At 48.1% G+C, this 15,578-nt stretch overlaps 1 protein-coding gene across 1 annotated transcript in view; it reads right to left on the bottom strand.

Annotated features, from left to right (window-relative positions):
- Nucleotides 1-15,578, bottom strand: part of Cacna1a (calcium voltage-gated channel subunit alpha1 A) — a 228,042-nt gene that overhangs the window by 105,354 nt on the left and 107,110 nt on the right. Inside the window, exons 7-10 of the mRNA XM_059263091.1 lie at nucleotides 14,778-14,881; nucleotides 12,314-12,429; nucleotides 8,993-9,049; nucleotides 7,148-7,237 (exon numbers count right to left, since the gene is read on the bottom strand). Coding sequence (XP_059119074.1) covers nucleotides 7,148-7,237; nucleotides 8,993-9,049; nucleotides 12,314-12,429; nucleotides 14,778-14,881 — 367 coding nt within the window. The remainder of the gene's footprint in view (nucleotides 1-7,147; nucleotides 7,238-8,992; nucleotides 9,050-12,313; nucleotides 12,430-14,777; nucleotides 14,882-15,578) is intronic.

Genomic DNA, 15,578 nt, shown 5'->3' with positions numbered 1-15,578 from the left:
ACCAAACTTAAAAAAAAAATCTAAAGGGAATGTAATAATTGCTTTTAAGTATTTATTTTCACGTGGTGTGTGTGTGTGTGTGTGTGTGTGTGTGTGTGTGTGTGTGTGTGTGTTCCATGTGTATACAGATGCTCATGAGGCCAGAAGAGGGTTAGAGTTACTGGTGGCCATGAGCTACCTGTGTGGGCGTGGGAACTGAACTCAGGTGCATTAAACCATGAGCATCTCTCCAGGCCCCAAATGTAATAACTGACTGGAGACCTCTCCCTGCAGGGGCTTCCCTTTCCTCTCATGCTCTATTTTCTTTCCCTTTTTGACAGTGCCAAGAATGGAACTCAGGGCCTTGCGCACAGTAGGCACACACAGTAAGTGAACACTGAGTCACGGCTCCCACCTTTTAAAATTAATTATTTTTATAAAAATAATTACATTTTGTACAAGTAGATACAAACTGAAGATAATTATGGTGGGTTGCACAACTGGATTTTTTTTTTATTATTATTTACTACAGTTTGTATGTGTGCGCCCATCCACGCAGGCCAGCAGAGGATGTCAGAGGCCCCCGAGTTACAGGCTGTTGTGAGCTGCCCTGTGCGCATGCTGGGAATGGACCCAGTCTCACAAGGGCAGCGAGCGTGCTCGGCTGTGCCGTCTGCAGCCTCTGCAGGTGGTTCTGAAGCATGTCCACGCTGAGGCGTGGTAGCTTGAGCCAGTTACTGTGTGTATCACTGTTACTGTCTGCATCTTAAATGCTTCCGGACTCTAGCGTATGGGAGGTGGTGGGCACTTCATGAGATGGGGCCTCAACAGAAACCTTGACCTATCTGGGTAGAGGGACTCGTAATTGAGACAATACTTCCGTAAGATCGGCCTGCAGGCAAGTCCGTGGGAACATATTCTTAAGAGATTGGTGTGGGAGGGAGGGGCCCGGCCCACTGTGGGTGGTGCCACCACTGAGCAGGTGGTCTTAGGGTGGGTAAGAAAGCAGGCTGAGCAAGCCAGAGGCTCAAGCCAGTAAGCAGCATTCCGCCACGGCTCATGCACCAGTTCCTGCCTTGAGTTCTTGCCCTGAGTTGGGCCCACCTTTCTCTCTCTGCTCCCTGTTGCTAGGATGAGAGCAGTGAGTGCTTCTCCTTGCAAAGGAACAGCAGTGAGTGACATGGACTGAAACCAGCAAATATGTGCCCAAATCAACCTCTGCTCCTTACAACTTGATTACCTCAGCTACTGTGGGCACACAGTGACAGAAAGTCAATACACTCACATACTTTCTTTCGCAAGAGCATGTACAAATCTCTCAGGTCTCTGTGTGTGTGTGTGTGTGTGTGTGTGTGTGTGTGTGTGTGTGTGCGTGCGTGTGCACAACTGTGTGCGCATGTGTTCATGTGGGCGCCCATACATGTATGCATACCTACATGTTAGTGAATTCTTATGTCTGTGTGCATGTGGAGGCCAGAGGTCTTATGGTACCATTCACTTTTTTTTTTTTTGAGAAAAGGTTTGGAACTTGCCTACTAGATTAGACGGGCTAGCCAGAGAGTCAGGGATCCACCTGTCTCCACCTTCTGTAGGCAGCGATTATTAGCGTGTACCAGCACACCCAACTCTTTGTGCATGGATCTTGGAGGATCAAACTCAGGTCCTTGGGCTTGCTAGCCTAGCCAGGACGTCAGCCACTGAGCATCTTCCCAGCCCTCCAATCATTTAAAAGTATATAATACACTACTCCAGTCTGTCCACATCTTACAACGGAGCTCTCGAAGGCACCCGCTCCGGTCCCTTCCTCGCCCTGCAGCCAGCTTCTCCTGAGCAAGCCCGCCTGCTGTGGGATGCTCATCGGCTGGTTGGCAGCACAGTGGGGCCAGTGAAGAACCACAGCTGCAGATTCCTCCTTAGCGTTGGGGGTACCAGCCACGCCTTCTGGGTGATCTAGGAAGCCAGGGGTTAGCATGGGCTTCAAAGCCTCCTTTGTGGTTGGGCAGATTTACTGCCTGGATGGAACCTGCCACAGAATATCAGACCACAGATTGTGTTTGGAGTCCATTTAGAAAGTGGAAAGACGTTGGCTTTTCTTTAAAAAAAAATTTTTTTTTTGTGTGTGAATGTATGAAGCATACATGTATACATGGTACATATATGGAGAACAACTTTGAGTGTCCATCCTCACCTTCCACCTTGTTTGAGAAGGACTTTTGTTTGTCGTTTATTTGAGACAGGGTCTCACTATGTAGCCCTGGCTGGCCTGGAACTCACTAAGTACACCAGTGTGGTCTTTTTTTTTTTTTTTTTTTTTTTTTAAAGATTTATTTATTTATTATGTATACAGCATGTATGACTGCAGGCCAGAAGAGGGCACCAGATCTCATTGCAGATGGTTGTGAGCCACCATGTGGTTGCTGGGAATTGAACTCAGGACCTCTGGAAGAGCAGTCAGTGCTCTTAACCTCTGAGCCATCTCTCCAGCCCACCAGTGTGGTCTTGAACTCACAGAAACCCGTCAGCCTCTGCTTCCCCAGTGCTGGCATTAGAGGTGTGTGCCACCATGCCCACTGAAACAGGGTCTTTTGTTGCTCACTGCCAGCTGGCTGGCCTTTGAGTTTCCAGGAGTGCATCTGCCTCCTACCTCACTATAGAATTACAGACACATGCCACTAACTCTGGCTTCCCATGGGTTCTGAGATTCAAACTCAGGTCCTCACACTTGCAAGGCAAGGCTTTACCCCCTGAGCTATCTCCCAGCCTCAGTGGCTTTTAAATTTGTTTGGTTTTGTGGTGCCTTGTGCATTCTGAGCAAGCGCCCCCTATGAGCCCAGCTCCAGCCCTTGCTCTTATTTATTCAAACAGAAGCCATCCTGCCAGAGTCACTGGGATCACGCCTCCTGCACAAGACAGCAAGTCACTTCTGAAGAACTGACAGTTGGTGAAGGGGCCAGAGATGGAGCTGAGTGGGAGGCTGGGCTCCCAAGGCACTCATTGGGCTGTGCCCTCAGCTCCGCAAAAGCAAGCAAATAAATAAAAGTCACATGAACAGTAGGTCAAGGAACTGATCTATAGTTAAGTAATGCTAAGTGATGTATCATAAGTAAACCAGGAACATTACAGATTTACGGCCCCACCATGAGCATCCAAGAGTGTCATTCCCCCTCATCCTTGTCAGCATGGGGTTAGATCACCTTTTTATGTCTATCAGAACTAAGGATGAGGACCTGAAACTCACTGAGTGGACTCCTCTCTAATTCACAAGGTCTCAACTTGGGCTCCCACATACACAGCAGCATCAACCAAGATGCTTGTCTATCAAGACAGGACACAGCAGGAGTGGGGCCTGAAAGATGGCTCAGCAGGTAAAGGTGCTTCCCATCAGGCCTGATGACTGGAGGGTGATCTCTAGGACCCACATGATGGAAAGACAGACCTACTTCCACAAGTTGTCTTCTGGCTTCCACACATGTCTAGTGACATGCATGCCTACACATGTACACACACACACACAATTTTTTTTTTTTTTTTGAGACAAGGTCTTACTATGTAGCTTTGGCTGACCTGAAACTCTAGGTAGACCAGGCTGGCCTCAAACCCATAGATACCCCCGCATCTGCCTCCCGAGGGCGGGACTAAAGGCGTGCTGGCCAGACTTATTTTTACTTCATGCGTGTGAGTGTTTTGTCTGCATGTGTGTAAGTGTGCCCTGAGTACCTGGGGAGGCCAGAAGAGGGCGTCAGATTTCCCTGAGTTACAGGGCATTGTGAGCTGCCATGTGGGTACTGGGAATTGAACCCTGGTCCTCTGCAAGAGCAGCCCGTGCTCTTAACTCTCTGACTAGCTCTCTATTCCCTAACAAATGTAATAATTAATAATAATAATAATAATAATAATAATAATAATAATAATAAAGTAGAACCAGGTGTGGTGGCTCATACCTTAAATTCCAGAAACTGAGAGGCAGAGGCATTTAGATCTTTCTGAGGTCCAGGCCAGCCAGGGTTACACAGTGAGATCATATATGTAAAAAAAAAAAAGAAGAAGGAAGGAAAGAAAGAAAGAAAGAAAGAAAGAAAGAAAGAAAGAAAGAAAGAAAGAAAGAAGGAAGGAAAGAAAGGAGTCCTTAAGGCCACCTGACTGAATGCATGAAGCAAAAACAGACATTAGTGCTGTGGGTAACACTCTTGTACACCGTAAAGATTTGTCACTTGAATTGGTTTAGTAAAACGCTTATTGGCCAGTAGCCAGGCAGGAAGTATAGGCACAGCAACCAGACTAGGAGAATGCTGGGAAGAGGAAGGGCAGAGTAGGGAGTTTGTAATTAATAGTAAGCCTCTTTGTGTTTATTTGGGACCAAGAGGCTGCGGGACACAAGAAAACTTCTGTTGCCTGAGCAGGACTGGGTGGGACTGAGAAACTTCAGTCTACACATTTTTGACCAACACCTTCTCAAAGGACACGACCAGGTGTGCCCACAAATGGAAGCAGAAGCAACAGTCATTATAAACAAAGTGTGTTTGGACCGGAAATTGAAAACAAGCTTTAAAAACAGCATTACAAAACTCCTTAACTGGGAAAGGGAATGTGAACAGCCAGAATGGGGAACACTGAGAATCTGTGTCTTGGACAAGTTCATGAATGAGCGTCCTGTTATTCAAGTGGAGAATGGTGTAGGGAGTAAGGAGCTGGGAAGCCATTCATATCTTTGATCCTGTAATTATCCCCAGGAGCACGCCCATCGGGTGTGCGGAGTAACTGTGAATGTGCACAGCAGGGTTCTTCATCGGAGGAACTGGCAAGGAGGCGGTATCATCTGGTGGAGCCACCCTCAGGGACCAGAGAGTTCTGAGAGGAGAGATGGTGATGTGGGTGAGACTAGAGGGGTGTGTATGCACAAACCCCTCCATTGCTCTCCCAAACATCCCCAGTGCCTATGAAGCCTGGCCACTGTACTCGCCAGTGGTACTGCTGAAGAGACTCCTTTCCAACACAAGCCTTCAGCTCTCAACTGAAATGTCCTCTCCCCTGAGAAGTCTTCCTTGACCATGCTCTACCACGTCAGAGTGGGCCAAGACTGGGCTTCACCTCTACAGCGCCATTATTCTTTTTTAATATAATTCTTTTCTAGTATGTGTTTTAAATTTTTAAAAATTATTAATTAAATTACTGTTTGGAAGAGGCCACACATATGCCACAGTGTGTGTGTGAAGGTCAGAGGACAGTTCCTTCCTACCACATGGGGTCAAACTCAGGTCAAGCTTGGCAGCGAGCACCCTTGTCTGACTATCTGTCTTATAACTCCCTTTGTTTCTGTTCTTTTTAAAAAAATTTTATTAAGTATACAGTGTTCTGGCTGCATGTATGCCTGCACCAGGTCTTATTACAGATGGTTGTGAGCCACCATGTGGTTGCTGGGAATTGAACTCAGGTCCTCTGGAAGAGCAGCCAGTGCTCTTAACCTCTGAGCCTTCTCTCTAATGTGCATGCTTGTGTGTGTGTGTTTGCTGTTCAGGTTTGTGTCCGTGTGCGTGGTCATTTGTGTGGAGGCTGGAGGACAGCTTGAGGTGGCATCCTTAAGAACCTGTCACCTCCTTTGAGGTCGAGTCTCTCACTGGCCTGGACTCAGTCATGTGGCTAGACTGGCTGGCCACCCTGTCACCAGCGCTGGATTACAAGTGCTCTGCTCTGTCCAGGTTTGCTGTGGGTTCTGGGGTTGAACTTCCTGCTTTTGAGGCGAGCACTTTGCTGACTGAGCCGTCCTCAGCCCCAAATCTCTTTTCATTGTGTGTTCTCACTGGGTGGCAACTTTCACGTGGGTGGGAATTCTGCCTCTGTCTTGTGCTGAGCTCAGCACCCAGTATGCACCCAGCACCCATCCCGACTCAGCACCCATCCCGACTCAGCACCCAGTATGCACCCAGCACCCATCCCGACTCAGCACCCATCCCGACTCAGCACCCATCCCGACTCAGCACCCAGTATGCACCCAGCACCCAGTGACCCAGACCGACATTCTAATCTGAGCATACCAGTGCAACCTTACATACAACACCATGTGTGGAAAAGTCCCTGTTAGCTCTGGCAAGACTCGGAACTCCAGAGAGTTGCCCTCTGACCTCCAGAACAGCACTGTGACCTCCCCAACACATCATACACAGCAAAATAATAAAAATGGAAACATCTACATTATTTCCTGTACAGAATTGTGTTTCAAAATACAGTGTAATTTCTTTACTGCGTGTCTATGTGTACTGTGCAGAGAGGGTGGGGGTCTGAGGACCACGTGTGGAGTTGGTTCTCTCTTTCACCGCGGGCATCTAACGCAGGTCATCAAGCTTAGTGGCAAGCACCTTTACCTGCTGAGCCATCCTGCCTGCCCACAAAATTGTTGTTGTTATTATTATTATACTATTCTTTAGAGAGTCACACCATGTGACTCTTGTTATCCTGGAACTCACAGAGATCCATGTCATGGGATTAAATGAATGCTCCACCACACCTGATCATACAAAAGCATTTTTAAAGGAGTCTAAAATGACCTTTAGTGTCTATGTATGAGAAATAAATAAATGTTCTGTTTAGACTTTGGTCCCACATCTAAGACACGACTCATATATATATGGAAATATTTCTAAATCTGGAAATGCCTAGAGTCTGAAACAGTTTGGATGCAGAGGTTTTTGTTTCGTTGTTTATTTGTTTTTGAAACAGGGTCTCACTGTGTAGTGCAGCTGGCCGGGAGCTCAACATCTAGCCCAGGCTGGCCTCTGCCTCACAGATCCAGCTGCCTCTGCCTCCCGAGTGCTGACATTAAAGGTGTGCGTCACCACACCCTGCGATGCAGAGTATTTCGGAGTATGGACATTCAGTTATAATGGACTTAGCCAAGGTAACTAGGAGCCTGCTGGAGCTGGATATAAATGATTAAAGTCTGGACTTATGCCTACAGTAAAGAGATTTATGGGGCTCATTTAGTTGAGACATTACAATATTAGGAGACAGGACCCAGCCAGGTATGATAAACAAAACCAAAACACCAAAGCAGAAGGGGTGAGGTCGCTATTTTCATCATAACGTACCTCCGGCACACCCAGCCGCCCAGCTCTAGGGCTCAGCCTCCCATTCCTGGGTGACGGATAGGGACTGGTGCAGAGGTGGCACTCACCCACAGACGCGATGTCAGCCAGCTGGTCCTCGGCCTCCTCAGGGTTGAGCAGGTCCGTCTTGCTTTTCTTCAGGGTAGCTCTCCGCAGAGCTCCAACAAGGGAAACATGGCGAGAGAAGACGGCATTACCCTTTTATGCCAGGGTGGCAGCAGACACAGCGGACTGCCGTGCCCACTGGTCCACAGCATGCCCACTGTACTCATGTGCGAGCCACCACTGGGGAAGGCAGGGGGTCCACACAAGTATCCAGTACTGTCCAGCCTCAGTCCAAAGTCCAGGCTCAGAAACACTGTTGTCAATCTGGTCAGTTTTTATTATTTAAGTGACAATTACTATTATATGTGCACGGGTGCTTTGCCTATATGTATGTCTGTGTAGTACACATGTACAGTGCATACAGAGGCCAGGAGAAGGCGTCAGATTCCTCAGGACTGGAGTTACAGAAGGTCTATAATGATCGATTATGTGGATGCTGGGAATTGAACCCAGGTCCTCTGGAAGAGCAGCCAGTGCTCTTAACTGCCGAGCCATCTCTCCAGTCCCATCTGTTTTTTTGAGATAGGGTCTCACTACGTAGCCTGGCTGCCCTGGAACTCACAGAATTCACCTGCTTATGCCTCTGGAGTGCTGAGATTACAGGTGCACATCACCATGCTGGCTCTGGTCTATTTTAAAATTCAGAGCAGGGTTCACTTCCTAGAAGTCCTGGGACAGGAGGTATAGTCCATCCTTAACCTAGCACGCATGTGCTGGACTGGCTGGGGCTGGGGCGACTGTCCCGTGCCAAGGCTTGCCAGCGGATATACGCTCTAACAGAGACCTGGAACGCCCACAGGGAGTCACTTTCTACTCCTAAATAAAAGACCCAGGGTTCTTGATTTCTTTTTGTCATCTTGCTATTTAAAATGTTTTTCCTAATTGTTTTTGTTGCTACACGAAATAGTTGGTTTTTAAGAAAAGATTTAAGAGGAAATCAAGTGCACGGGAATGGCCAGAAGAGGGGGTCAGATCCTCTAGAGTTGGAGAGACAGGTGTCCTGAGTCACTTGATGTGGGTACTGGGAAAGGAACCCGGGTCCTCTGGAAGAGCGGCAAGAGCTCTTAACAAGATCCATCTCTCCAGACTTCCCGCCATAGCAGGACATTTTCATACAGCTGTGACACTGCACCGGATTCACATCTGTCCTCTACTGCTTCCTCTGAACCGCACACATTGGCAGGTAGGGCCAGGAGCTGCGGGGTTCTGGCTGGTTGGAGTGGACCATATTCGTCAGGGACAGTGGGGGTGGACACTCATCTATTTTCTCTCTCTCTCGTGGCTGTGCTGAGGGTGAAACCAGGACTTCATGCAAGTGCCCTGTCACCAGTCTGACCTCCAGCCAGGAGATGGAACTCTTCCTCTCATTATGGAGTGTGTGTGTGTGTGTGTGTGTGTGTGTGTGTGTGTGTGTGTGTGCGCGCTTCTGCCATGTGGGTTCTGGGGATGGAACTCAGGCCACTAAAGCGTGGACACAGATGCCTTAATCCACTGAGCCATCTCACCAGCCCTATTACGTCTACTTTATGGAAGGGAAAAAAATGCTGGGCACACAGTTCAAGGGGAAAAGGGCAAGTCAGGAATGGAACCTGTCACCACCACTGTCCACCCTTACCCCCACCCCACCTCCAGGTTCTGAAATTCCTCCCAGAGGTCCATTCCTCAATCACTCAAAGCTCCTTACACAGCCCAGTCTCATATCCTCCTGGCCTGGCCTACTACACCCTCTAGAACCAGTCGCCTGTGCCCAGTTCCAGCCACCCCCACTCCCCTGGGACCCGCCTTCATGCTGGGCTCAGAGCAGTTACCATCAAAAGGGTGTCTCTGCTCCACGTCTGTCTCGTCCTCCGCGAGGATCACCTCTTCTGAGGAGAAGAACAGAGTTCAGGTCCTGCCTGAAGGGCTTTCCAGGGTATTGACCCTCAAGGACTGTGAAGAAAGGACCCCTGGCCACACTCACCGCCCCCGCCTAACAGTACAGTCCAACCAGCCTGATCCAGGCATTTAGCGGCTTCCTGCCTCCTGGCTTTACCTAGCAGAGGGTACAATTGGCAGCAGAAGTAGTCTGGATATGATTTAGGCATAGCTGGGCTCCACACTGTGGGACAGTGCTTTGGGGAGGCGGGACTTTAAGAGGCAGGTCCTTAAGTTATACGATGTGAGTCCTTGGAAGGAGTTAAGAAGGCTCTCATGGGACATCTGAGCTCTTTGCACAAGCCAACTGTCAGGGCAAGCCTGTCCCAGCTCCACCATGTCCACCACAGATCCAGAGTCGTCACCAGGCTGAGTCCCTTTGGAACCATGACCTTGAACCTTAGTTCTGTGGTCAGATGTGAAACATTTGAACCCTTGGTCCCCAGATGGTGGTAGTGTTTGGGAGGGTTGCCATGGAGGAAGTGAGTCACTGGAGGGTGGGCCTTTAGGCTTACAGCCAAGCCCCACATCTTGTTCTGCTTCTGCTTGCTTGCTGAGTGTGAATGTCATGTACCCAGCCAGCCTCCTGCTCCTGCCCTGTGCCTCCCCTTCCTGCTGCCATGTCTACCGACCACGACAGACTCTATCGCTCTGGAGATGTGAGCCAAAATAAGCCCATTCTCCCTTAAATCGCTTTTATCATAGCAAGGAGAAAGTAACAGACACTCAGAAACTGTTCATGTTCGCCTCTTCACGTCGTTGTCTGCCTCAGGTACTTTGTTACAACTACAACTGGATTACCGTAGCAGCATCAGCTCACCTCAGTCTGCCAGCCCTGCACGATCTGGCCTGCCCCCCTGCCCTCCCTCGCTCTTCTCCAGGGACACCAGTTTTTTCTCTTTCTGCTCCAGGGCCTCTGCACTTGCTCCTTCCCCTTCTCCGACCTCTCTCCCACTCGGCATCCCCAGAGCCGCGTTTCACTTCCTGTCAGGGTGACCTTAGCTGTCCACCTGACCCCAGATGTTCCCTACCAGCCACCTTGCCTTTTCTCCTCCCTATTCTCTGTGTGAGACGGTCTCACTGTGTAGCCCAGGCTGGCCTCGCACTCCTGATCCTCCGGCTTCACCAACCAGAGCTGAGATGACAAGCGTGTGCCTTCCTGCCCGTCTTGTTTTGCTTCCTAGCTCTTGGTGTGGAGCCTTGTCTCTCACTAGCCAGCAGCAGGGATTTGCCACATTCTCAGTGTGTAGAGTGGTGCATGGCACAGAGCAGGCGCCTGGTAAGTAAGTATAGACCTATTGACTGTCAGATGCTGCTCTGAGCATCTCAGCTTGGTTGTCTTATTGAATCCTCAACAGCTCTGTGGGCAGGTGGTCCTCTCCCCACAGACACGAGTTCTGCCCCCATGGATTGAACCCAATATAGACCTGAAACACTTAGACAAAATTGCATCTATGTGTCGTGGAATATTAGTTTGAGATGTGTTGCATTCTTTCATGTTGCATTTGTTTAACTCTGCCAAGCTGTGTTACTTTGCCTGTCTAAAATACTTGATTGGTTTAATAAAGAGCTGAACAGCCAATGGGTAGGCAGGAGAGAGGGATAGGTGGGGCTGCCAGGCAGAGAGGATAAATAGGAGGAGAAATCTAGAAAAAAGAAGAGGGAGGATCGAGAAAAGGAGAAGGAGAGGAAGACGCCAGAGGCCAGTCACCCAGCCACTCAACCTGTCACGGAGAAGGAAGGGGAGAACGACATATAGAACAAAGAAAGGTAGAAAGCCAGAGGTAAAATGTAGAAGAAGAAAAACAGGTTAATTTAAGTTAGAAAAGCTGGCTAGAAACAAGCCAAGCTAAGGCCGGGCATTCATAAGTAAGAATAAGTCTCCATATATTTACTTGGCAGCTGGGTGGTGGGCCCCCAAAGAGAAAACAAAACCCCCCAAAAAAAAACCCAAGTACATCTATACCTAACATTTATGGCCATTTTTCTTGTCATTTTCTGACAATACACAGCTACCTTAGGCACTAAGTTACTGTGAGTCAGAAGAGCCCACGGGAGGTGGTGCAAAGGTCGTACAGGTATAACAGTCGTTTTCTGTGTGGGGCCTGGGTATTTGCTGGTATTAGCGTCTATGGGGTCCGGAAGCCAATCACCCAGATTGCCACTGGATTACTTCACCCTCATTACCTTCATTTAACAGTTATGGAAACTGAGTCACAGGTGATGTGCAGGGCTGAGAAGAGTTGGAGATGGGACATACACCCATGTTTGGTTTAAAACATGACCAGGGTAAACCAGGTGTGGCAGAAGCAAGGTCCTCCTTGGCCAGTTTGAGACTAGTCTGGGCTACGTGAGACCGTCTCAAAAACACAAACAAACAAAGACTTCATCTCAAAGTGGCTTTTCTTTCTTTCCTTTTTTTCTGTTTTTGGTGAGTCTCACTATCTAGCCCAGGTTAGCTTCAAACATAACCTTCCTGTCTCAGCCTCACGTGACAGTTGGTTTTTATGTCAACTTGTTCTATAACTCACAAATTATTATCATTTGAGTGGGAAGCCCCGCTTGAGGAAATGGTGTGGGAAGAGTAGGGTAGCAGCCCAGATAGCAAAGGGGTGTCAGGAGGGAGGTTATCTGGCCTTCTCTCTCATAGGAGTCAATCTTTTCTTCATTTGCTGCTGCCAATTCCTTCATTGACATCAGAGCCAGCATTTCCGGGCTCCCATCCCTGACTGAGGACAAACGGCTCTCCAGGAACATTCCAGGCTTTTGGTACCAGACAGGGACTGCCAAGGCACCCAACCCCGTGGATGGAGGAGCTCCTGGGTCCCTGGGCTTTGCAGTGTGGAGAGCAAGCCAGTAGCCAGTGTTCCTGCATGGTTCCTCCCTGGCCTCTGCTTCAGTTCCTGCCTCCAGGTTTCTGCCCCAAGCATGTGCCCTTGACTTCCCTCCTCGACAGGCTGTAAAGTGTAAGCTAAGGTCAAGCCTTTTGGTCATGGTGCTTGTCACAGCAAGAGCCCCCAGCGCTGGCCACAGGTGTGTACCACAGGCCCTGCTCTGCTGTGGATTCTTACTGCTGAAATCTGAGGCCAGCAGTCTGGTTCTTCTTTCTTCTCACATGGTCACCCTCCCTAGGCCTCCTCAAAGTGCAGGTGTGACTCTGGGTTGTCCATGGCCCAAGATGTCCATCCCTGGACCCCAGGATGAAAGGACCTCACCTGCTTTTGAGATCCACTCCATGTATCCATTGAGCTCACGCTCAATCTGCTGTTGTCTCCTGAGCTTCAAAAAAGCCCTCCGGTTCTCCACACGTTCCCTTTCTTTGGCAAACTCTCTGCAGAATCACAAAGAAGCCAGAGGTTGGTGGTGATGTTACTTGATTGGTAAACACCTGTTGATCATGCTCAGAGCCCTGGGTTCCCTCCCCAGCACACCATAAACAGGGCATGGTAGCACATGCCTGTTATCACAGCACTCAGAAGATGGAGACAGAAGAATCATAAACTCAAGGTCATCCTTGACTAGGCTACATGAGACCCTGTCTTAAAAACAAACAAACTGAAAAAAACAAAAAACAAAAAACAAAAAACAAAACACCACTCTCTTGACTCCCCAGCCAAAAAAACCAAAAACAGATTCTGTTGTTAGGAAAAATTTAAGAGGCCATGTATGTTTGGGGGTTCGATGAAGGGCAGTGGGTTCTCAACATAGAAGTAAGTCCTCTAAGAGGCAATCCTAATCCTTCAGGGCTGGCTTTTCTGACAGTACACACAACTTCCCAATGTTCCCACACATCTGGATCTGATTCCCTCCTGCAGAATACTCTGTTACACCCGTCCAGCCCCCTTTCTGTCAGGAGCTCTCCTTTCTCGTCTTTGGACCACAGGGAAGGCATCTTTGAGTATCAGGCAGTAATCTTGAGATATCAACCATCTGCCAACAAAAGCCTTAGGTAAGGATCTCAGAGTAGAAACCTGGAAGAATCCAAGGTTGCTACTGGCAGCATGGAGCTGCATTAGGAGCTCCCACACTTCTTTGGTGAGAAATACAAAGTCTATCTATAATTAAGTTTTTTTTTATTAATTAAAGTAATTTTGGGATTTGGGGACCATTGTGTTAGGAGAATGCATTTAACATACTTACTTATAATTTTTATTTACGTGTGTGTGTGTGTGTGTGTGTGTGTGTGTGTGTGTGTGTACCAGGCTTGTGCAGATGCCCTTGGAGTCTAGAAGAGGGTGTCAGATTCCCTACAGCTGGAGCTACGGGTAACCAAGCTGCCCAGTGTGGACATTGGAAACTGAACTTGTGTCCTCTGCAACAGCAGTAATCATTCCTTATGTTTTAGATTTATGTGCATGAGTGTTTTGCCTGCATGTACGTACGAGCATCAGGTATGTGCCTGGTGCCGGAGGAGGTCAGAATAGGGCATCAGACCTCTGGGAACTGGTTCTGGATGGTTGTGAGTCATATAGGTGACGGGAACCAAGCCCATGTCCTTAACTGCTGAGTTCTCTCTCCAGCCCCCTCCCCTTTTTGAGACAGGGTCTCATCATGTATACCAGTCTGGCCTTGAACTCTCAGAGATCCACTTGCTTTTGCCTCCAGAGTACTGGGATCAAAGACGTGCATCAACACGACCAGCCTATCGGTAAACAAGCTTGACTGCTGGGCCCTCTCTCCAGTCCCAAGGAAAATGCATGTTTGATTTTGTGTACACACACACACACACACACACACACACACACACACACACACACACACATATTGTTTGGTAAAAACCAAACAGTCTCACTCTGTAATCCAGTTTGGCCTGGAACTGACTATGAAGTAAATTTGTGGCAATTCTCCTGTCTCAACTTCCTGAGTGCTGGGATTATATGTGTGAGTCAACACACATAGCTTCATAGCTTGCTATTTACTTTATTTATTTTTTAAATATTTATTTTATTGCATTTTATGTGTATGGGTGTTTTGCTTGCATGTATGTCTGTGCACGATGTATGTGCCTGGTAACTGGAGGTCAAAAGAAGTTGGATTCCCTGGAATTAGAGTTAAAGATGATTGTTAATGGCCATCTGGGTTAACCTAGGTCCTTTGGAAGAACAGCTAGTGCTCTTAACTACTGAGCCATTTATCCATCTCTTATTTCTAAAGCCCAGGACAACCTGGATCTGATGATCCTCTTGTCTTAGCTGCCTATGCTGGGATCACAAACCTGTGCCACCACACATGGGTTGTGTGCTGTGATTATTATCATGAAAGAAGGAACCCCAAGTACTGTTTTTTTTTTTAAATTATTCTTTCTTATATTTATTTATTTTTATTTTATGTGTAAAGATATTTTGCCTGAATGTATGTCTGTGTACCACAGGTATATAGTACCCATGGAGGCCAGAAGAGTGTGTTGAATTTCCCGAATCTGAAGTTACAGATAGCTATCAGCTGCCATGTGGGTGCTGTGACCTGAACCTGGGTTCTCTGGATGAGCAGCCAGTGTTCTCAAACACTGAGCCATCTCTCCAGCCCCCCAAAGTATTGGTTTTATAAAACTCATAAGAGCTTCCTCATTAGTTGACCCTAGCAGTATACAATCCATGCAGCTGGCTTGCTAGTGAGAGTCTTGCTGACTGAAGACCAGAAAGGAAGAGTGGGATGGAGGGCGGAGTAGCAGAGACTTACCCAGACAGCACACCCAGCACAAGGTTCAGCATAAAAAAGGAGCCGATGATGATGAGGGGGATGAAGTACAACCAGTTCCAAGTGTTCCCTGAGGCATCGTTGCTCTGCAGAGTGCAAAGAGGAAAACCAGGTGAAATGGGAGGCAGGCCCAAGTGGGACAGAGGAAGAGGAACAGGGTTAGCTTCACGTCTCCTGTGATTTTGTCTCAAATGTTGTTGTAGAATCCCGGTACTCTGGAAGCCAAGTGAGGGACACAGAGAGTAAAGTTTAGATGGTGGGAGTATCACTAAGGTACCACCAGGTGACAAAGCTCTCTCATGTCACACATAGTTCTCAAGGCATCTGGGAGCTGAGGTGATGCCTAAGAGGATTTTGGACCTGAGTCTGAAATGAGAAGGAAACACACACACACACACACACACACACACACACACACACACACCACTGAAATGTAGACAGGGATGAATCCCTAGATCCCACACTTGTCTTTACACAGTTACCATTTCCCCTTAGAGGACGCATGTGGCTACAGAGTCTGGTGAATTCAGAGCCACAAGCCTATTCCTCAAGTATCTCCTCCACTCCCTGGAATGTGATGAGAATCAGAACAACACAAAACCATCTCTAGGAAGTGTCCAGCTAATTCTGCAGGGAGGAGAAGTCGCAGATAGAGTACTCTTGAAATGGAGAACAGAAAACTGAAAGAGGAGAATGAGAGGAAAAGAAGATGAAGACAGAAAATGAAGATGATGAAGAAGGGAGGGAAGGAGGCGGATGAGAGGGAAAGGGGAGAGTTGGCTG

This window comes from Peromyscus eremicus, chromosome 5 (genome assembly GCF_949786415.1).
Source record: "Peromyscus eremicus chromosome 5, PerEre_H2_v1, whole genome shotgun sequence".
NCBI lineage: Eukaryota > Metazoa > Chordata > Mammalia > Rodentia > Cricetidae > Peromyscus > Peromyscus eremicus.
This window is presented reverse-complemented; position numbering and strand designations above follow the sequence as displayed.